This window comes from Zootermopsis nevadensis, unplaced genomic scaffold (assembly GCF_977971745.1).
Source record: "Zootermopsis nevadensis isolate Lab colony 2312 unplaced genomic scaffold, Znev_1.0 Znev_ptg000017l, whole genome shotgun sequence".
In the NCBI taxonomy this organism is placed as follows: domain Eukaryota; kingdom Metazoa; phylum Arthropoda; class Insecta; order Blattodea; family Termopsidae; genus Zootermopsis; species Zootermopsis nevadensis.
This window is the reverse complement of record NW_028259149.1, coordinates 3,669,279-3,692,359: the sequence shown is the minus strand read 5'-3', so window position 1 is coordinate 3,692,359 and position 23,081 is coordinate 3,669,279. Positions and strand designations below refer to the sequence as shown.

General features: G+C 39.6%; 1 protein-coding gene across 11 annotated transcripts in view; it reads left to right on the top strand.

Annotated features, from left to right (window-relative positions):
• The window catches only part of Mp (collagen XV/XVIII-type protein multiplexin), a 228,823-nt gene that overhangs the window by 23,191 nt on the left and 182,551 nt on the right, over positions 1–23,081 (top strand). For all 11 annotated transcript variants that reach the window (XM_087350117.1, XM_087350121.1, XM_087350119.1 and 8 more), the window contains exon 2: positions 15,906–16,006. In XM_087350117.1, coding sequence (XP_087206243.1) covers positions 15,925–16,006 — 82 coding nt within the window. In that variant the 5' untranslated portion in view covers positions 15,906–15,924. The remainder of the gene's footprint in view (positions 1–15,905; positions 16,007–23,081) is intronic.

The following is a 23,081-nucleotide window of genomic DNA, read 5'->3' as shown; positions in this document are numbered from 1 at the left end:
CTTCTTTGTTTCCATCTCTCGTCCTTCATTTCTTTAATTATTTCTTTCCGTTTTCCTCACTGTTCATTTCCGAAGCCAAATTTGGGAACAGATTATCTGTTTTGTATATCATAACTGTAGTTAACGTGAGACCCGAATTTCTGCATTCGCCAAGCGCGTACTTACCAGTGTTATTTCAGACATTCCCTTTATGTGTTCACACTGCCGAACCTTCTGTACGTTTAGCCTCTTAAATTTGATTTTGTCGTAACGCGACGAGGTAAAGTCCTTTACGTATAAGCAAAGGCTTGAATAACTTGGAGCTGAAACGTTAGCTGTAGACCTAACATCTTCCTTTTAGTCACATTTAGTTTCGTTTAAGCCGCATTAAGTCTTTCGACGAAAGCATTTAACCGAAAAAAAGGAAAATTGAGTGTCTTTTTGCTAGAGAACGTTTTTCTCGGATTAGAACCCGTGATTTACGAGGTGAAATCCGATCCTAGACCGGCTGAAGCATTTAAAATACTTGTTTGAGAAGGGAGAATGTTATTTTTAAGAACGTGAGTGTCACACCTCAGTAGACCTTTTTCGTCTTAGGGTTACTGGCACAACCGCAAGATGAAACTGGCTGTAGTATCGCCGTAGCAGAGCCGGTCTGGACATTGCGGCGAAGAGAAGGGTTCTGCCTTGTCGGGAATCGATCCCAGCCCGTCCACTCCGTAGCCTTGTCACTGTACTGACTGAACTACCCCTGTCCCCATCCCAGAAATCAAAATGAACAAATGTGAAGATGATTTTGGAAATATCGTAAGTGTTCTAAGAATTAAACATGACCGGTGATGAAAGGAATGTCCCTTTGATTTGTCCGAATGTTGTATAGCCTTATTAATCTACGTCTTTCATCAGAGCCAATCTGACACTGTCAGCGTGTTGTAAGTACGTTCCGCAGTTATACGCGATACGTGTATACGTATCATAAGACTGGCCGCAGGTGTCGAACGACCTTCCGGAACAACGATATCTATTTTTTCAATTACGTTCTTTTCCTTTATTACATTTCCCCTCTTCCCCCTCCTGTGCTTTTATTACTTCTCCTTTCATTCCAACTACAGACTGCTAACATCAATCCCTTTTACGCACCTGAGGTGTCGATATTTCCGTTTCCCACTTCTCTTCTTATTTAACTCGTTTGGTTCAAGTCGTTACCTTGTACGATTTCAATTTATTTTATTTTGATATATTTCCCCGTATTTCTCTTGTTCGGGTGAATTTATCAGAATTTTCTTTAACGCCGAAATGTTCGTTTCAGTAAGAGAACGCGTTATACTGCCCACTCTTATCTTTTATTTGGTACTTCTGACTTGACCGAGGGAACGCGGATCATTTTCACTGTTAAAATTAAACATTTTTCCGGTCCGTTAGCCCCTTATGACCTGACGTAGGATCAGACAATCTGCTTTATTGTTATCGCAACATCCGGAAATAATATGACTGTGATTTTGCGTAATTTATTTTTTTTAACGACGCTGTCAGAAGTTCAGAATATATAGCGTCGAATGGTGGAGTCATTAATGGACGCTGAATTAAAAAAAAACGAAACTAAGCCGTCTCGGCGTGACGTGAGGTACCAACCCGTCTTTTGTCTGGGGGGACTGGGTAAAACCACGAAATATGACAGTTATATTACAATTAAACAAATGAACTATTAACAAACAAACAAAACAGACTAAGCAACCAGCTGAAGGTGTTTTTTTTTATATTTGTTAAATAATTTATAAGTAGTGAACTAAATTTAACTGGTTCAAGGAGGGTGCAATTCTGTGGTGTTTTCACAAAAGCGCACGTACTCCCATAAAGATACAAATAATTTTAACCTATTTGTTGCGTAAATCGGCCGAATAAATTGTGCGTCTATCTATGCATCTCCTTGGGGCCTTTTAAGTGTTGTTATAACGGAGCACAGAAAGCAGTTGTTTTTCTTTCAATCGGAGAATGGTCCAGCCACTGAAATATCCACGGCTTATAAATATTGCCACATACTCCGCTCGTAATGCATGCCGTAGTAAGTTTCCATGCTTACAGTGATAGATTGAATGTCGTCAAAGTCGTTACATTGAAAAGGCTAAACAAGGAGCCCTTATCGTTAGACATGCATGTGAGATTAGGAAGTGTGGGTAGATTAATACCTTTACCAGAGATGCTGCGCCATCCAGACACTGAGCCGTGTTTATCTTCTCAAGTAATGGTGCCTCTGATAAATTAGTGGTGCAAGGATATGCATCACAAAGGGAACGGTATCATACATTAGGGATTTTAATAATGTCGCTTTAAATTAGACATACGGAAAACATATGGCATGTCAGTACCGGGTTTATTCAGGTGCTGTTCGCTGGAAGAAATTCACTTGAAGAAAGAACTGTGGAAAAGTAATAAATAAATAAAGATGCAAGAGAGACAGGCGAAGGAAGGAGTCGAATTAAAGAAATATGAAAGAATAATAATAAAATATAATGCAAGAACAAATTTAAAAAAAGGTAAAGTAGGTAATAAACGAAGAATATGTAACGAAAGAAAGCAGATTCCGTAAGATATTGAAGAAAAATAGGGAAGAGGAAATGAGGATAAAAGGAAGAAGAAAGGAAAAGGAGGAAATAGGAACATTAGGCAAATAAAACGCGCTGTTATTTGTTGCAGGGTCTAGTTAAAAGAACTTGACTACGGTTTGTAGGCCTATATGAAATTTATGTGAATACTTCAACATCCTTTCAAGTTAACTGTGTACCAATGATGGCTGTCTCCTGGGTTGTAGCGCCGTGTAGTCTGGTAGAAGGTTACCGACGTTTCAGAGGTCCTTGCTGCCTTCATCATCAGGGCGACGGGTGTAAATTTTTCCCGGGATACACTGTGCTACAACCCAGAAGACAGCTGTGAAAACTTCAAATCATACCCAATTCTGTACCAAGTTTCGTTTTGGCTGTCACTGTATTTTATTCAGGTTGTCTGTGTAGTGGATATAGCACACAAAATATTGGGTGCGGCAAGTGGCAAATGGATCATTTGAAATTTTGTTGTAGTTGTTGAGAAGGGATTGGTGAATAATGTTTTACATTAAGTGAAGTTGCGATCTGAATGAAAGCTGTTTCACATTTGTGAAGAGTGATTTGGTCTAATCGTCAAAGTCATTAATCACTAAGATAGCGGTCGGTCACTGCTTCATTCTGTAGCATGATGGCTTTTGATAGCCTCGAAACTAAGTCTGTTTAATATTTTGCTCTGGTCCAAATTCCAGCTTACAAACCTCGATAAACAAAGCCATATGGCAGTTGAGAGACTTCATTTGGACCTAAGCTACCTACCCAGTGTTTATCTTTCCTTCATTAACTTCACAGTGATGTACCATCATAAGTAGCAAGCTCTGATTTATTCCTCCGTATTGAACTGCTCTGACATGCCTATAAATTTAACGTTGTTTTCAGCAACCGCGTAACTAACATGGAACACGGTCTTTCTGAAGAATGTTTTTTTTTTAATTTTCTGAGCTACTGAAGACACTATACAAAATTTTATGGAACCTAGATGTTCATTATCGTGTTCACAAAAGCCCGGTTCTGGATCCTATTGTGAACCAGAAGAATTCAAACAAATGATGTTCTTTGACGACGTTGTCATTGTCATAAATATGATCATTATTTTGGACATTGTCCATCGTCGTAGGGTTTTTTTAAACACGACGTTTGTTAAACTGGATATGTTTCTCTCCATGTTGGATTTGTAAGTTGTAACGCTATGTGAACTTGTGGGTAGATACCACCGTTTCGCAGGAATATACAACCTTCATCTTCAGGACCGAATTTCTGAATATGACACCTCTCCCCGTGATTCGTAATCTTCACTTACTCCTATTTATCATCCTCGAAACTGTATTTGATATAATATGCACATATTATATTTTTATCTAGACCTAGGTCTCTCGGCACTTCTCTGTAAAAGTTTTTAAGCTATAAATAACACATTCTTTCCTATCACGACGACCAATCTTTTAAGGAACAAATCTTGTTCTCCTCCAGGAATATAGTTCCAGTTTTCTTCACCTCCTTGTCTTTTAAGAATGTTAGTCATTTGTAGTTTGTATACGAGCCTGTCAGTGGCTTTGTATTAGATCACAGGACGAAAACTAATCTTCAAGATAATTTTTTGTTGTTCCCTCATTCTGGGGCTGTCTTCGGGAACTGCCTCCTGACGTAGGGTAGGTTAGTTTGGGCTGCCTGCCGCCTCGACGGATACAGTATACATCTGTGTAGTGCAAGAGTGGTTTCAAGATGTATCTCAAGCTTCTATATATCCTCGTATTAAAAACTGCCCTCTGGGGAAGTCTTTGTTATAAGGCATTGTGTATGTTGAGATTTCAGGTTCTCATGGCGATAGGTATTGGGGTGACTGTCATCTGGGATGCTGCATGGCGTAGTCTCGTAGAAATTTACCGACGTTTGAAAGGTTAATTCGTCAAAGCCGCCCCCTAAAACGTGGGTTAGTTTCTATCAGATTACATGACCAACATTTCCAAAGGCAGCCATCTTCATTGTGTTTATTTTGCTTTCATAGTCAATTGTATTTGTGACGTAATAATAGTAATGGTCTCTGGACGTGACAGTTAGTCACGAATATGTTGAACAGTCACGAGAAAGTCGACCAGGGTGAGGTATGGGCCTAACTTCCCCTCTTGTCTTAACCGTGGTACTTATCATCGCCTTCATTAGAACTCAGTGATAATGCCTTAAGTTAGACCACTCACACTTCCACTCACACTCTCCTTAATTCATTGTTTATTATGACCCATTTATTTTAACCATCAATTAATTATTCTGTCTCCCACCTGTTTTATTGTTATCGCTTATGACCTATCCTGATAACTCGGCCGGGATTCGAATAGGATACATATTTAATAGAGCCTTTAAAGCATTGTAGGTAGTATCCATGTGCATTAAATTAATTTAGGCCTGTATTTGTAATTTATGTATAATTATTCTATGAATTTTTTAACCGATAAAAGGCAGACGTGTAATTTGAAGTGTCCTTTATAAAAATTCGATCGTTTCAAGTCTAACTCTGAATTATTTGTCGTCGTTTTATAAAATTAAGAATTTGAGAGGATATAGGTATGTTTGGTAGTAAAACTTGGTGTAGCTCCGTGTATTGTTGTAGAAGTTTACATACGTTTCGGAGGTCCTTGCTGCTTCCATCGTCAGGGAGATGAGGTCTCGCTGGTAAATTACTACCAGACTACAAGGTGCTACAACTCACCGCCGTGAGAAGTTCAGATTCTCCTCCATGTTGTTATAAGCTTACCTATAATCTCTTCCCATCTATTTATCAGCCATTCATTTCCCCTTCCCACCTCCAATATTTCGTCGCCATCACAAATATGATCGACGCGTATATCCCCAGGCCATTCCCGTTAAATAACCTATCAGTTCGATAGATGAATTGTGGAGACAGATATAATTGAAGGACAGTATCAACTTTTCGTTGTCATTTTAGTGCATATTTGCGTTATGTTCTTGTGTCCGTGCTTCCGGAAAGTATCTTAGATGTTTTGATTTCCCAATCAGATTTTACGGCTTAAGTCTTACAGCGATTTCCAAGGCAACGAGACTAAGCTGACACGTTTCTTTGCTTTGTTTTATCTGTTGTATAGAATATGTGGCTTGAAGTAATGTTATGAACGGAGTATGAACATCGGGGACATGAGAAATTCATACAGGTTGATAGCCGAAATGTCCGATTGAAGAGACAGTGTCTGAAATCTAGGCCCTTGTTGAAAGGTAACATTATTAATATGGATCTGCAAAAATTCAAACTGAAGGTTTTCAACATGGCGTCCTTTTATCACGTCCGGTCTCTCAGCCCTTTGGTACGGAAACTAAAATGAAAGTTTCCATTGACACTTCAACACTGGTAACTATACCTGATTTCCAATTTCGTTAATCTGCATAGAAATCGTATGGGTTTTATTTGATTCACAGAATTAAAGTTCCAACATTCATATAATGTATTTTGTGGAGTAAGAAACCTCGTCTCTATAAAATGTTAAACATTTTTTTAAAAAAAGTCTTTTAGTTACGTGACAGAATTAAAGTGAGAAACGTTTGCAGACGACTTAGGTCTGTTTTGCCGCCAGATATATAATACCCTACAATTGTAGGGATAGACTTTGCTTAGTGATAAGACTTGAAGGGACAGATATTGTCCTTATTGTTCTGAAATTGGGTAAATATTCCCCATTGTGTTTGAGGAGATGGTAATTTAACACTGTTTTTCGTACTCTGATCTCTGCCTCATATTTAATGAGTCCTGACCTCAGTAAAATATTTTATCGGTAAGTGGATAAAGATTAATCCAGTACGTGGGGCTACTGACTTGGTGGAAAGATTTGACTTTGTGTAATGCAGGACAACCTACAAGGCTACACGACACCACAATCCGTAAGACCATATTTTTAAACAAAATAAAAAAAATTGAAATAAATTTTATAGAAATACATGGGCTATGGAATTTACGTCACGTAGGGCCTACGGATTTTTATTATTTTGATTAATTTTATTAGTCCTTTAAGGGAAAAAGGTAGGGCTTATTCATATGTAAACGGATCAGAAACCAATTTGTCTGAGAAATTGATTTGGAAACAGATTTCACCAAATGTATGGGTTTTATCAGCTTCTGACCACCAACTTGTTGCACTCCATTGAAACTTCTCATTTCTTGTGACTGCTTCGTTGTTTTCCGCCACAGGTCGTCTCTGTGTATTTCCTGTACGCGGTTGATGTTGACTTGTAGGCCCCTGGTCGGTTTGTTGGTCCCCAAGAATATTCAATCCAGAGTTGAAAGTATTTGTTTTTTTTTTTATGTTGTATAAAGTGACCCGAGAGTCATTTCTTATGTTGTTAGAAATCTGGGACTCGAAACGAAATTCAATGTCAACACTTAGAGGAACTTGTCATCGGATGGAAAGGGAATGGTGTTGTGGGGTGAAGGAAGGTTAGGTTTTGTGTGAATATTTTCCTTCGCTTTATTTACACACCGCTTGGTGGCTTTGTTTGACCACGCCATCATGAGCAGCCCGTACAGGCATCCAATGAAGGATGTCGAAAATTGACTTGAAACATGACAGTTGTCTAACTGAACTGCGCATGTGCAATGAACTTCCGTTTGACTTGAATGTTTAATAAGTGACGTAACTTCGGGGCACATTTGAGACACTTGTGTTTGCTGCAATTTATTTTCATGGCTCAAATGAAACTGGGGAAAGACTGTGTGTGTCCGTCCGCATGTTACCTGATGTGATCGAATGTGTTTCTTCATTTGTTTTATGTGAACTTTGTATTAATAAAATCGTAACGAAATTTAAGTGCAAATTCATGTTTCTGGACGACTTAGCTTTCTGTCTTCCACTTTGTAATGTAGCTTAGAGCTTAAGAAATACAAGTCAGCATCTATAACATCCTTGTATGTGAATCATCGTTGTTAAATAACCTGAGAACCATACGATGCCTGTCGATTACATATTCTGTACAGACGTAAAGTGTAACGTTTTATGAAACGTTGTAAAGCGTTTTCTGTGGCCTAATATATTTTAATGTTTTCCTTGTTTTATATTTTCACTGCCGTTTCCTGGTGCCACAAATGATAAGGTAACCGCAGTGTGTGAACCATTGGTGTGTGTGGTAGGTAATTTTATCGTCATGACTCTTCTGTCCACACCCTTGTATAAGTTTTAGTTAACATGGCTGAATGTTAATTCCCTCGCGTCTCCTGATGCAAATGTTCGGGGGTGACTCATCAGCTGCTCCTTCGGGATATGCAGCCTCCCACAGAGGCAGGAAGTTGTTACATTGATATTCTTAGGATTGGTAGGCGACTTGGCAACAGTGTTGAAATGCTTGTTTCAAATAAATATTTTGCTTTTGACATTTCTCAGCGTCCACAGTCGTCCGTTATGGAACGAGGATTTGAATAAAACAATCCCATCTAATCTATGATTCAAACAAGAAGGCGGGCAGATGTTAATTGCGCAGTGGTGATACAACAATGACCATCACCAGGAGTTTAGTTTCAATTACTTTTCGCTGTGTTTTTAAAAACTCTCGCAAGCTTCAAGTCTTATATTTAATTCTTTCTTTGTCTGTACCTTGTCCATGCTCTAATCTTGTAATTCCCAGTAAACATCGCACAAAGCTCATTTGTCCTGTACTCAGTCTCTCTTTTTCAGTACCAAATTTTGTAGTTCCTTTCGCTGTAATGTTATAAAGTATACAAGGTTGGTCATCCATGCGCCATAAGGCGTATTATTTTAATTACACCGGTTAGTAATTTGGCAACCCCTGTTCTAGGCAGGTGTCTGCTGTTGTATGTAAACTCCAAAATGGACGCCCCACCTATAGACGAAAGTGTCAACTGCTTTACACGAGTTATCGATTCGAAACTGACTGTTCCAAGCGAGTGTGTTATTGTGTCAATTAACAGTCGGACATATCCTGAATACGAAGTAGTGATAACCACACGCTCCATCACGACACTCCATGGTTGATTGGTTAAGAGAGGACACCTTGAAGAACGAACATAGTTGATAGGATAATATTAAATAAGATGTTAGATAAACACAGTGTAGTGTTGGGCGGAAATTGGTGTTAAAGCAAGGAAGGAAAAGGGTACACGTGCAGAACAGTACCATAATTCTTATGAAGCATAAATTTATGGCTTCTGATTAGGTTAATTTATATTCCTATGCGGAGTATGTGCTGTCGACTTGTGTCAGCGGAAACCTTCTTGCGAACTGGAAAGTTCCATTGTCGAAATCCTTTATGAGTGTGTTTTCATTTGTCATTAATTATTTTTATCAGTTGAATGTATCATTGCATCAGACTTTATGAGCAAAGTAATTAGACTCATCATTAATTATTTAGTCTCTTTTCAGTGCCAGAACGTTACCATTACGTTACTGCGTCCTGATTTTTGAAAAGTTTCTGAGATATTTTCAGATACAGGAAAACCACATTGAAATGTTTCAGCCCCGTACAACTTTTGACCTAATTCAAGTACATTCATTATTCATGTGTTCATTAGCCGGTACATTATAAAACGAGTAAAGCACTTTACCGAGGTAGTGTTGTGTTTTACAGACACTTTCGTCGTGTAAATACGAGATGCTTTGACCGAGTTAAGCACTTTTCCAAACACCACAGTGTTCCTATGTACACGTTCTGTCACTGAAACTGATTTTCTAACAAATGACCTATTGTTCGTCACCAGGTATCACCTTCTTGTAATGCCAAAACTTTGTTATGTAATATGTAATTCGTGTAGTTGTGTAATAAAGTCAATTCTATATATCGGCCTTTTACAAACGAGAATGAAATAAAGTAACCTTTTTATACGTGTTTCTGTTCCATGTTTGAAAACTTTATATGCTTATGCTTACTGCTACCATCATCAGGACGATACATTTATTGATTATCTGCCCGTTACTTGCTGTATGTGATTTCTTCTTCTTAAGTAATTACTGATTAGGTCCTCTGGCCAGTTCCAATTCTGAATTAAGTTCTGAAACTATGAATCATTTTATGAGTTATTTTGGGTTCCTTGACGGGCTGTCAGTTAGTCTCTCCCTACACAGGACGAAACAGCACACAGGTGATGATGAACCCTGGCATATATCCATGTCTCCGGTGGGGTTCGATCTCACGATCTCAGCTTTAGAGAATTCTAGCATCCGTTGTGAACGGCCGTATTTAATGTCATTTTGGAGAACAAGCGGGCTACTGACATGATTTATTTATCTCTTTCTCGTCTTTATCTTTAATTTTATCAGATATCATCTTATTGTGTTCTGTTATTTAATGACTGAAAATCATCGGCACACGTGTGCCACACATTTCTAGTTCCTCCGGATGTTTATAGTGTTTAGTGTATCTGTCTACGTAATAAAAGTGTTGGTTGGCATCTTGATTGGTTTAACGTTAATCATTAACTTTTAAGAGATGTTGGACCGTATGGGATAATGTTCATGAATGTTTGTATGTTATTTTAACCGTTGCCATGGTAATACTATAAATGGTTTTGTAAAAATATGTTTACTGCTTTAGATTTTAACGTAATTTTTGACGAGTACTTTTCTGGTGTTCTAGAACAGTAATTTTCAAACAAAAATAAAGAGTATTTAAACAATCTGTAAGAAGAAACAGTGCAGTACATCCGGAACGACTAGTATCTTTTGCATTTATAGGGAGACGGTCGTTTTCTGAGCTTGTAAAGCGAATCAGCATTCCAGATACGCCTGAAGTCTGGGGCATGCGACCTCTCCGCATTGACTACATGCCAAAGAACAAGGGCTCTCGATACCCGCGGTTTCAAAACCAGGTTTCCAGCGCACAGATATTAGCAGTCGGATTGAACACAGGAAAACACGAGAGAAAATAAAGTGGAGGGAAGGAAAGAGTTTCCCAGGCATTGCCCATTCGTCCTTCGGGTAAAGGTAGATTGCCTGTTGCTTAGTTAAGCACCGGGTAAACCTTACCTTAACTTTTACCAATCGTTGTAGACTGTGTGGCTGAAGTCAATATCAATATTATGCTCCCATCTGCTTCTTTGTTTTCCAAGTGATCTGTTTCCCAAAATTTTATCAAGGACGTGATTTTGTTATGTTTTTGAAAGTCATTATGGAAGTTCTGTACTTCTGTTGTGAAGTGAATTTTGTTTCGTTTTGATCAGCTTTGATCCTGAATCTACATTTATGACGTACTGTTTTTTTCTTTGTTGCTATAAACCGAGTTGAGGTGTTTGAATGACTAAATAGCAACTGTGGGGAACGATGTTTCACTGTTCTGTAGAATTCATCGGTAGATATCTGATTAACCGTAACAAATCTCGTTCAGCATACACATGTCAGTGCTTCCAACATCGAAATGTTTGTGTTACATTCTCTCTAAATCTGGTCCGGATAAAATAAATTACTAAATGCCGGCACGTTTGTTTGACATTTTCCTGTGATTTAGCTGTGTGTGTGTGGTTGCATCAACTCCTGTCATTTAATTATTCTCAGTGTTGATGACCTGCTGTACTCGCCCCCTGTTATGTTAACACATCACTGCTGTACTTTGGAAAATTTAAAAAAAAGGTGTTTTAGTTGTTGTTCAGGGCTCTCTCTGGCTTCCTGACTTACTCGACTGATGAAGGCGAAGATACTTTATCGTAAACGTTGGTTTGTTATCTACATTTTAGCCTCGGTTATGGACAGATTATTGTGGTAAACACAGCGAAATGGGCGTGCATTTTAACCCGACGTCAGCGGAAATAGTTGCTTTTATAAGAATACGTAACTGTCTTCCGTACAACTCCGGTAAATAATTTATTTACAGGGACATAATTTTATCTATCATCATTTATAACAGTACGATCCGGTTATGGGCTGAACGCCTGGGGTTTCGATTGCCGGCAGGATTTTTTCGTCACCACTTCCAGACCGCGTCAAGGAGTGCAAAGCGGCCGGAACGTAACGAACGACTTACCTCAGTCTGGTGCCGAGATTAGAAGTTATACGGTCATGCCATCCTTAGTGATATAATACCGTAATTGTATCTGGTGAAGTGTACAAATTATAATACTGATCTTTAACTTCGCCCTGAAGATGAAGGCGGTACATTCTATGAAACGTCTATAACCACCTGCAAGACCTCACTGTTTTGCAGTCGAGTATACTGTAAAATCACCATCTTTATGTAAAGAGGGCCCCATGATTTCTTGAGGGCTAAGCTTATCATCTGCATCACATTTCGTGACAAGCCTCGAGACGGTTAGCACGTAATGGGCTTCAAAATTTAGCCGCGGATTGGATACTGATGCTTCTCATAATACTGAAATACTACTGTCACGCGTATTATGATTCTATTGGGGACTGTAGAGTATTTTAAAGTTTTTGAAATTGATATTCATGTGTTGGTGGTTACTTATCGCTGATTAAGCAGATACTTAGTTGAACACGACGCCCTCGTCTGTCGACCTGTCTCTCTCCCCTGTAAATATTTGCGTTTGGTCAGGTCCCGTGGTTGCTGTGGCAACGCTATACACCAGTGACTACAGCGATAGTGGTTTTATGCGTGGAACTGCGTAGTTCTGTCACATTTCTGCATGTATATTCTTAATTATTTACGTAGGGAGATGATTAAAGGCTGATGACACACTTTCTGTCAAGCAAGGACGCATCAGCGTTGTAAACAAGTTACCTCACCCGTGTGGCCTGTGTTTTATAAATTTTCCTAACCCTTAAAAGCCCAGTGGTATTTATATGTATCACTTGCTTTGGTTGTCGGTAACTCTACATTTCGTACGTATGTGTTTTTCATATGATTCTCATAATACACAGCGATCATTTCCTTAAACAGCGTTAACCAATTGATCTTTGTAATGGTTAAGAGGTGTGTTTTCTTTGCGGTACGGTCTGGATTCTTAAGTATTACTTTGCCGAGCTTGGTCTTCGATTAGTGTAAATGTTTACACATTACGTTTTACTGTTCAGATTATTTTTAACTTAACGTAAAACGTTTCGGAGGGACATACTGCCTCCATCTTCAAGGCTGAAAATTCTCATATAAGAATACGTGTAAAATTGCATCCACATCTTCAAAACTTCTGCTACTAAGGCACAAGAAGATCTGTATTTCTACCACTTGTCATTTTTATTGCGATGTACCACAACTTTCATAACACTCTATAGCCTGAAAATGAATTCTGTGTCTATTGTAGAACAGCTCTTCCTACGACTGCAAAAGAAGTAACAAAAAGCATAAATCACCACCGCAGTGTAATGTTCGTACAGACGGTTCGAAGTTCAGAGCGCAAATAAGAATGAACAATGCGGATGGGGAAGGAGTACTTGGCTGCTTTCCCACCAAGACGTTATTCCAAGCTGAAGAACAGTCATGTAATATTCTATCATCTTCGTTTCTTCTGTGTTTATCAGTTTTATTTTGTTATTCGTTTCTCTACGATCTTAGATTCACACCAGTGCTCGTTTCTGTAAAGACAAGAACGATAACTTTTCCGTGCGTTTGTTATCTAAACGATAATTACTGCATTAGCAGTTTTAAAACTCCTAGATGCAGATGCGTCTGAGTTGGGTCAAACCATCAGTGTTCCCTGACAGAGTCACTTATTTCAAGCCCAAGGCACGCTTTTCTTCAGTTACATACAAAATAACAGTTCTGTGAATTTGTGCATCGTATCCCGAAAATATGGTTACATGGCCCTGAATGTGGTAATTCGTATTCAACACGTACTTTTTAATTATGGCTAAAATAAAATATTTTGAAAAACAGATTGAAAAACAAAAATATTGACAATACCGTCTTTTGGGTTGATGCGACCTGTAATGTGGTATGTTGATTATTAGGATGGTAAGCAACCGTAAACTTGTACCAGGCTACACGGTGCAACACCTTGAGAATCTGATATCTCACCTGCATTAGCAGTAATTTAAATATATTCCATGATGCAGTTCACATATTCGGTCTCTGTGTGTGACTTTTTTTTCTTTCTTTGTTCATCTGTCATTTTCCTTCTGTTCTGTCTCTTTGTGCCTTCAGTTCTCTGTTCCTTTTATCGCCTGTTCATTCTTTTTTCTTCAACGTGTTTTTTTCTCGCTCGATCATCCCATTCATTGTTGAATGAATCCATTAGGAAGAAACGTTTGTTAAGTCTGTCTCCAGATGGCAGGGCATAACTCTCTGGTTTACAATGTTTATTTTTTTTCAGCGAAATCCTCTAACGATATACCTGTGTAATATTGATAATGTGAGAAATTAGAAGCCTCTTATCCCCGTGTAATCGTGGGGGGGGGGGGGGTGTGTGTGCAAGTGTTTTAGATGTTAGTCTTCGATTTTAGTTTTTCTTGGCATTACGTTCAGAGCGGGGCGTGTATGAAAACAATGAACCTTGTCTGTTTGAGGTTCTGTCCACGTCACTCACAAGCCATCTGTAGTTTCATTGTTCGGCAAAGTACTTCAACTTAGTAGCGAAAAAGTATCGCTTATACCAGCCGGCATTGGCTTATTAATATTACCGTCGCGTAAGGTAGTTTGTTTACATCATTAGCAATTGGAACACTAGGAGACCAAGCCCTCTTCCGAAGCGCTGTAAATAGCTTTGTGAACGTTTGAGAGAACACGTGGCTACCACTTGTCTGACAGCATGCGTCGATGCTGGCTGTACCGTTTTAAGAAAGGAAGAACATCGTATGGCGTTTCTGGATTCCATATAATTTTATTTCTTCAATCCGCCTAATTTTATGCGTGTGATGACGTCACTTTGGGCGCCATTTGAATCGCTGAAGCGCCATATTGTCTTGCAAGGATGAGTCGTTAGTATTACATGTACAACATGGACGCACGCCGGAAACTTTACCATTTTGTCCTGTTTTTCCTTGGTCATGTCCGTTTCATTTAATTTGTTTTTTTTCTGATCGTCGTCGTAGGTCCCTCCCCTCTTCGCCCTGATGAAGGCTGCTTCTTCCTTCCCCGCATGTACGGCATCTATCGGTATTGACTTTTTTTAAAATTTGACGCCAATTTATCATATTTGTTCCAGATTTTCCTTCTTTCTTTATATTTTCTTCCCTGGCTTTGCCCTCGTTTCACATATTACATTTTCCTCCCTATTTCCATGGTCCTGTCTCCACCCCACCCCAAACTCTTGGTCAGAAGGTTGTCACCCCTTCACCCACTTTTTCCCTTAAATAAATCGCAACACTTCACCTAATGCTTGTAATGGAAGTGATAGCTGTTTATACGGAAAATCATACTAAACATATAAATATATTTGTGCACTAAATACAAAGTTACTTAATGTTAAAGCAGGTTGTAAATGCACTTACCATTGGGCTCCAAGGGCCAATACAAATTCCAGTGATTCCAGTCTATATTCATGTCTTTGGAATTTCATCCCATGCCCTCGTTCATTCTGCTAGTGAACATATATCTAATCGGGCGCTCTGTAAACGTCACTAGTTGATACAGTGTTCCAAACTGACCTGCTCAGCGAGTGGGTGTAATCTTGTATTCGAGACGAATGTTGGCTGCCCTGAGGGTGTTCGTGGTTTTTCTCAGTCATGCTGCGGTAGTAACTTTAAATAGGTTTCCTTTCCAAGCCTTACCTGGTTATTCTTCCATCTTCCCGTCTCGTTACACGCTCTGAATCTCCTGCAAATGGAACAAAACCTTTGACCCCAACCCTGTGCTGTGTGAGCGAAATATACTCGGAAGTTGTGGCAGTATATATAGTATTACTTCCCAGTCTTCGCACTGACGGCACTAGTGAGAGACTTAGAGTCTATGTGAAAATTGCATATGTAACAGCGACATTGTCACTTGGTGCACAAGAAAGCTTTTAACTTTGTAGCTGAAACACACTCACGACACAGAATTACACACACACACACACACACACACTCAACTTGAAATATAAAATAGGCACACCGTCGTACATTAATGTTCAGGGGGGCCCCTAACTCTGTTTTAAAGATAATTTCCACCCTGATAAAGCACTCAGACGTTTGCATCAGTCAGAGGTCAGTCAGAAAACGCGTACAGTAAATAAGAATGTTGTGGCGATTTCAGGTTCTTACGGCAATGAGTATGGAGGTGACTCTTAAGAGCTGTGTCGTGTAACCTTGTAGAAATTGACCGACGTTTCAGAGGTGCTTGTTGCCTTCATAATCAGGACAAATTGTGAATCATGTCCCTGATGGTAGAGGCAGCAGGTACCTCTGAAATGTCAGTCAATTGATGCAAGGCTACACGTCTCAATTATTGTGACGCACTCAGAGTTGGAACGAGTTAACACGTTCATTACCGCTTTATTCACCCTGGTGTTTGTTTCAGGCCCTCACCCCTTGTCGCTATGACGACCGTGGTCGTCGTTGTGGTATCATCCTTTGCGTTTGCCGAGTTAGTCATGGGCTCTTCCCGCTTCTTCGGTAAAGGTAAGACAAGTTCTTGGCCATTTTGTTTATTTCGCCATCACAGGTTTGCTGTTCACTTGTTTCATGTAGCTCGATGTCAGACTCCGGGCACGCGACCGTTCCCTGAGCGGCCCATCAGAGAAAAAATCTTTTGTAACACAAATTTTAATTTTGCGTAGAACCGTACGAGTGAGTGGTACGTCTTTTAGGGAAGAACGCGCGTCGAGGGTGTGTGAGAGCAGGGTGCTGAGGATAATATTTGGTCCTAAAAGGGACAGGAGGCTAGGAGAAAATTTCATTATTAGAGTCTCAATTTGTACGATCACCAAACATCATTAGGACGATCAAATGAATGAATATGGAATCGGTTGGGCATGTAGTGTCATGAGAAATACGTACAAACGTTTGATTGTAAGGATGAAGCATAGGTGGGAGGATAATATTAAAATTGATCTTTGGGTAATGAAGCTTTTGAATACATAAAGTTATCGAGATGTCGGATCCCCTCAGAGGTTTGCTTGTTTATTTGCCTTTTCCTGTATTGTATTGGCACAATAATAACTAAGAGTCTTCTTTATTTATTAAGCGATTTTTTATCATCTGCTTGTGATGTCTTCCGACATGTAAAGCAATAGTTGCATTTTGAACAATAGAACGTACAGGGCCAAGTTATCATGGAAATATTTTCTCAAAGAAAGATTTTTAATGAAAATTGAATACGATGATTGTTATTAAGAAAGAAACAAAGAACAAAGGACAAAAACTTTTGTTTACCGTGCTTGTTCTTTGAAAAAAATAAAAAGGCAACACTCCGACATATAGATTTTTTTTTATTTTCTTTTTCGCCTCAAGACCTGGCAGGTAATTAGTTAATTGCTCTATATGAGTTAATTAAAACGATTGTCCTCGATGTTGAATTATACACAGAAAGAAGGATCGTATCTCTAACGGTTGTCAAATTAATTAAAGGGCTTTGAACCGCCGTAGCTAATTGTAAATTACAGTTGACGTCCATGGGAAAAAAAATTAATTATCCTGCCAGGATTTGTTTGTCGAGAACTCTGTCAGATTTCGAGTATAGGAATGGAAGAACATTGCAGGCCGTCTGGTCGCAGAAGAAATACGATTCATAAACACGCTTTAGAATTCTGAAAACTGCCACAAACGACATGTAAATTAAATATAATACCTGTGAAGGGAAGGGACCAGTACTGTGAAACCTACACGTTGGGAGGATAATATTAAAATGTACCTAAATAAATATGATATGAGATCTTAGACTGGACTCATCTGGCTCAAAATAGGGGCGGTGAACATTGTAATAAATCTTCAGGTCCTATAAAAGCCGGGAGACCTCTTGATCAGCTAAACGTCTATCACCTCATAAGGACTCTAGGAACGGATTTACCAAACCGCGCATTTGACTTTGTACATGTTGTCCTTTTCTGAAGCACTACACGATGGAGGCATACATTAGTTCATGTAAAATAACAACATGGCTGCTGTATTCCAGGATTCCATCACATAACCCCAAGCTGTAATAAGTCCATTATGTTACAATCGATTCAGCAGGCCTTGTGACGTATCGGTATCGATTTACATTACTTAAGGAAGACTTTTAAGACCACTTGATTTGCATAGTTGGAAACTAAAGCAGCTGACGTAATATTTTTATTAATAATCTGTTCTTTGAAAACTATTTCATTCAGAAGACTTCAGAATTTCATAATTTTTAAAGAACGCTTACTGATTTTTCCTTTCCAATTTTGTTTCGATGTGCTTGGTGCTATAGAGTTTACTAAAGTATTTTTAAGGCCTCTCCGTCTACCAATCTGATGAATTGGCAGCGGTCTAGACGTATTTTTGTTGGATTCCAGGTTCTAGTCTCCAAGAAGAATTAACATCACGTTATTTTCTGATTTTTCTCAATCTCTAAATTACAATTCTGGGCTAACTTGTTATACGCCATGAAAACCTATTCTCAGATCCTCACATAGCCATTTTTCTTACCATGTTCCCTTGGATTCCTGCGCTGTACAAGAACCGTGTTTTAGAAACGTTCTGGATGAATTTATTCAGTTTAACGATTTTAAAGTTAATTCAATCCAGCTGGAAAACTGAATAAAGACTTAGATGGTAGTCTTCTGGGTTGTAGCGCAGCGTAGTATGGTAGAAGTTTAGCAACGTTTTAGAGGTCCTTGCTGCCTCGATCATCAGAGTTCAAACACTTGTATTTTTCATAGCATTTCTTACTGACGTTGCTTCGTAATGGAAGTTCACCCGTGGAGTCATTGTAAATCGTTCAAATTTCTTGAATGTCTCGTCCGTTCTGGTTTGAATTGTGTGGGCCACAGACTAGAAGGGGCGTTGGTTGAGGTGAATGCCCTTTAGTCTTTGTCTGAATCGTTCACTCCTACTTCTTCGTGATTGTTCCAAAGTTCTTGAGTAAGATCTAAATTTGTAGCCTCGGTTCTTCTTGTCCTCCAACACTGGTGGTTAATGTTGTAATTTGCGCAGGTGAGAATACAATATTAAAGTGCATCTTACGGTAATAGATTTGGTGTGTGGTCTGGATGTATGTGGCTCACGATGGAGATCAGTGGCGAGCTCTAGTGAACAAAAAGTGAGCCTTTGTGTTCCCTGATTTTTTTTCTTTGACTAGCTGAGTGACTATTAACCTTTCAAGAAGGGCCCTGTTTCATGGAATTATTTTAATATTGAAGACTTCCATTGTTTTTTGGTATATACTATTGTGCTGAGTTGTACACATTGCCACCACAGTAATAAGATACAAATGTAACCCGTGCGTTTGCATAATTTATACATGCCCCTGGAGGGGAGCTCCCTACATTCACAACTTCCGCTGGAAAGGAAGATCTCCTGTGGTTCAGACATGGAGCTGCTTGTTAGAGAATCTCTCTACCCCCAACAAACATTGGAGGCAGTGCGATGTATAACCCGCCGGTGCCAGGGTAAATGGGTTTTACCTCTAATTCCTTTTCAGGAAGTCCCGGGCTCAAATCTCAAACTGGACGCGTGCTGTCTTGGAGTTTGTACTAGTTTTTCTCAGTCCGTCTAGACAAATGCTTGGTCATATGACCTTAACCCTTTCTACGTTACGTCTACCCTTCCTACGTGTATTTAAATCTTAGTGTTCAGAAACAAGGGAAATTTACCTTAGTTTTATGAATGTCATGTCGCTTTGCTTCAGGATGACGGTGAAGTTGTTCGTGTTCTCTTGTCCCTTGCGGTCGGTGGACTTGATAATGATATCCAAGTGTGGCAACTATAAACAGCCGGATCAGAAAGGAGTGGTTGTGTGAGGGGGTGGGGTGGGGGGTTAACACTCGGGGGTCTACTAAATGTGACTGGTGAAGTTCATCACCGGTCAGTCGTGGCAAAGCAAACCTTGTACCCAAAGTTTTGCTGCAGGTAAAAGCGACTTATCTGATTTTGTACGAAAAGGAATTCAGTTCTCAGTGGCTGATTATTGTTTAGTGTCCATGATATTCTCTGCTCCTACTTCCTCGATTTTAAGACGCACTTTTTTTACAGTGGGTACCGGGGTCCTTTCCCGGGGGTAAAGCCGGCCGGGGCGTGATGCTGACCACTCACCCCCATCTAGTGCCGAGGTCAAGAAAGAGAGGAGCTATACCTCCTCTCCCCCCAATCGCCTGTATGGCACGTAGCGGGGACAAACTTCATAACCAACATATTTAATTGATGCTGTATAACTTTTATCACTTGTTGCAACTTCAGTAAATTACTCATAAGCAACTAGCAAACCATGTCATTTATGATTATAACTTTCTTATCTACTGCAGTTGTTACAGCGCTCTATAATAAGCAACCTGACGAATAAAAGAAAAACTCCATTTTGTGTTTTTTGTATTCTTAATGACCAACCCACTAAAACAATCGCAACAAGAGTGATTTATAAACTGTTGGAACAACCAGCATATTATGAATTCTCTCGATTAATTGAAGTTTAATTGTGGGTAGGAAAATTATCAGGATGTAATTTTATTTGGAAGCCAGACACGTGTTATAGTAGCGCATTTATGTACGTACGAGCGAAAGGCCAGCTGTCATTGTCAGTTTGCATTGGCTAACGGACATATTTTACCATCTAAACATGAGAATAGCAAAGGAAAACAATTATGTTTCTGACGTACGAAACAATATTATATTACTATTATATTTCCCGTCAAGAATGACGGGAATTTCTAAAGTAGTGAACGCATCTTGTCATAAATATTATCCCACTAGGCCTAAAATCCCCTAGCAACACCAAAATCTCTCACCAACCAAGAGCCAAGCTGTTAACACTCGCTTATTATATAGAAGTGGTTCATTCATCGCCATTGTCACATTCTAGAAATGTTATCGTTTGGCGTGAATGTACAGGCGACATGTGAAAACTCGTATCGCCATTTGATTATATCCGGTTGTTAGTCGCTTCGGTGTGAACCCCGTCTTGCACATGCGCCACTCATGTTCTGAACAGAGTGTCACGTCGACTACCGTGAGGGGTGGAAACAAAGTCTGGTCACAACAAATTGCTTTGCGCTAGCTGAAGGATGGACAGTGAGTGTTCCATGACCTCCACGCACCTTCTCCAGACGTCTGCGAGAATTTTAAAGTCCACTGGACACCGTTCAGCCCTTCCACTATACGCAGGTTCTTGGAGACGTACGATTATATTGGGAGAACGCGTAAAGGGTTCTCGGTTCGAGAAACAAGTAACTTTTACCATCATGGAATTACGGTCAACTTGTTGGTTAACTGCCCCCCCTTCGTTTTCGGGAGGTCCTAGTTTAAATCTCGGCCCTTAGACTAGTCATTCTGACTTTGTTTCGTAGTTTTTCTCAGTCCCTTTATAAAAATGTCGGGATATGAAATTCTAACTTAAATTAGGGTGTCGTTTGACGCAAAAATGTGATTAGTTTAAACCGTCGTTTAACAAACAACAAATAAGTAAATAAATGTGAGATTTGAAGTCCGCACGGTGGGTTCGATGCAGATGTTAGTCTGGTCGCGTAGACCTGTAAGTAAACACGGACGTTTCTTAGGAATGCAAAAAAAGGAATTTGAAAACAAATATTACTAGAAATCGGTAGAATTGTCGATATATAAAACTCTATTCTTCTTTCTGAATTTACTTCCTATAAGAATGGCCAAAGGAGAAGAATTTCATTCTGATATTACAATTTATGTTTCTAGGCAATATTGTTTCGTCTGCCTTGCATTATAAAGTTATTTCTTTGTTACTGTTCTTCCCTATCAACGCCCGGCTAACAAATAAACATAATCAGCGTTCGATGTAACTTCAAGTGTCGTGTAACATGTAACATGCTGCAACTCATTACCATGAATCCTGCTGAGTTAGACACCTTACGATGCTCTGACGCCCTCCCACACATGCACGTGCTGTCCCTGAGACTGAGACCTTACAACGACGCACTTTTGAACCAGCATGCATGCTCTCTTGATGTAATGCTAATATCTACACGTAAAATCTTAACATCATTACTTGGGCCGAAGGAACATCTCTGTGTAGTAATTGGCAGTCCTGCTGTGTGCAAGAGAGAGCTGACCTTTGTATCGGTCGGGAGGGCTTCTAGTGGTTTTCCTCAGCCTCCACGGACAGTCGCCAGATAGCGCCTTGAATAGGGCATCGTCCTTTTTTTTTTTACGGAATTTTGCCTGCTCCCTGTTGTATTTCCGTTCAATGTTTTATCATTTATAAAGTCGAAAATCGCTTTTTCGACTTTATAAATGATAAAACATTGAATTATTTCTTACAAAAATAGGGTGTGGAGTGGATTCCTCTGGACAAGGACCGGTGACCGGCGTTTAAGAACAGAGTATTGAATTTTCGATTTACATAAAAGGCGAGGAATTTTATGGTTGGCTGAGCTACTGTTAGCTTCTCAAGGACTCTGTTCCGTGGAGTTTGAAAGTGTCTGCGTATAAAGTAACATGTTATCGTGGCATTCAGTGATGTTTGTCATGTTCACTAATCTAATTCATCGAGAATCTATCGTCCTGATGATGGAGGAAGCAATCAACTCCGAATCCTCTCTGTATCTTGACCTTCGCCGATATTCAAAAAGTGGTACTTGAAGATTATAAGTTATATAGTCGACACACCCACCCAGCCTCGTATCCAATGGATACCGGGATCCTTTCCCGGGGGTAAAGCGTAGCCAGGGGGTGACGTTGACCACTCACCCCTATCAATTGCCGAGGTTCAGAATGAGTAGGAGCTAACACCAAGCGTTTACATGGCGTGTAGCGGGATAGCGTTACACTATTTTTTGTTTTAACTGAGGAACAAAGTTGTCGTTGGCTTTCAAGAAACAGTGTACCGCGACTTGAAACACTCTTGCACAGATGCCGCCTGAAATTGTGTAGCACAGGCGTTGATGCTCAAAACCTGTGTCAAGGTCATGCTGATGGGATATGTTTATTGTGCATTTTAATGAATATATAACGCGAGTCACAGAACACATGCTGTTTTATGACCATTGATCACGTGAGAATGTGCATTTAGTACTGCGGGATTTGAAGTTGCCATGGCGATGAAGACGTCGGAATTAGTCTTCTGTGTTGTAACGCCATGTGGTCTTGTCGGTAAATAAGAACGTTTCGGCGCAACATAGTGCTACCATCTTCAGGACTGGAGACACATTTAGTACTGGTTTTTTCGGTGTGACACAGTTGTGAACCCCTAATACTGACGTCATATTCAGTTTTTACGTGTTATAAACCGTGACATTGCATACAATACGTAGTATTAAAATCATTTTTTCGGTACCACGTTTTAATATTTTATCGTTTTACGTGTTCTTCTGGATGACTTCGAGATTTTTTTAATCGTTCAGATTTGTTTTTGACTGCTTCCTACCTCTTCCTGCATTGACATCATCTACGTGATCTGTGTACCGATTTCATAGACTCTTTGAAGCCCTGTCCGCGTTTTCCTTCCGAAATGCTCCGCCCATAATCTGTTTCGGTTTATATGGCGGCGTAATTTGTCATTCGATTCTTCTTCTAATGAGGGTAAATGTTTGTGGGATGGGGAGTAGCCAAA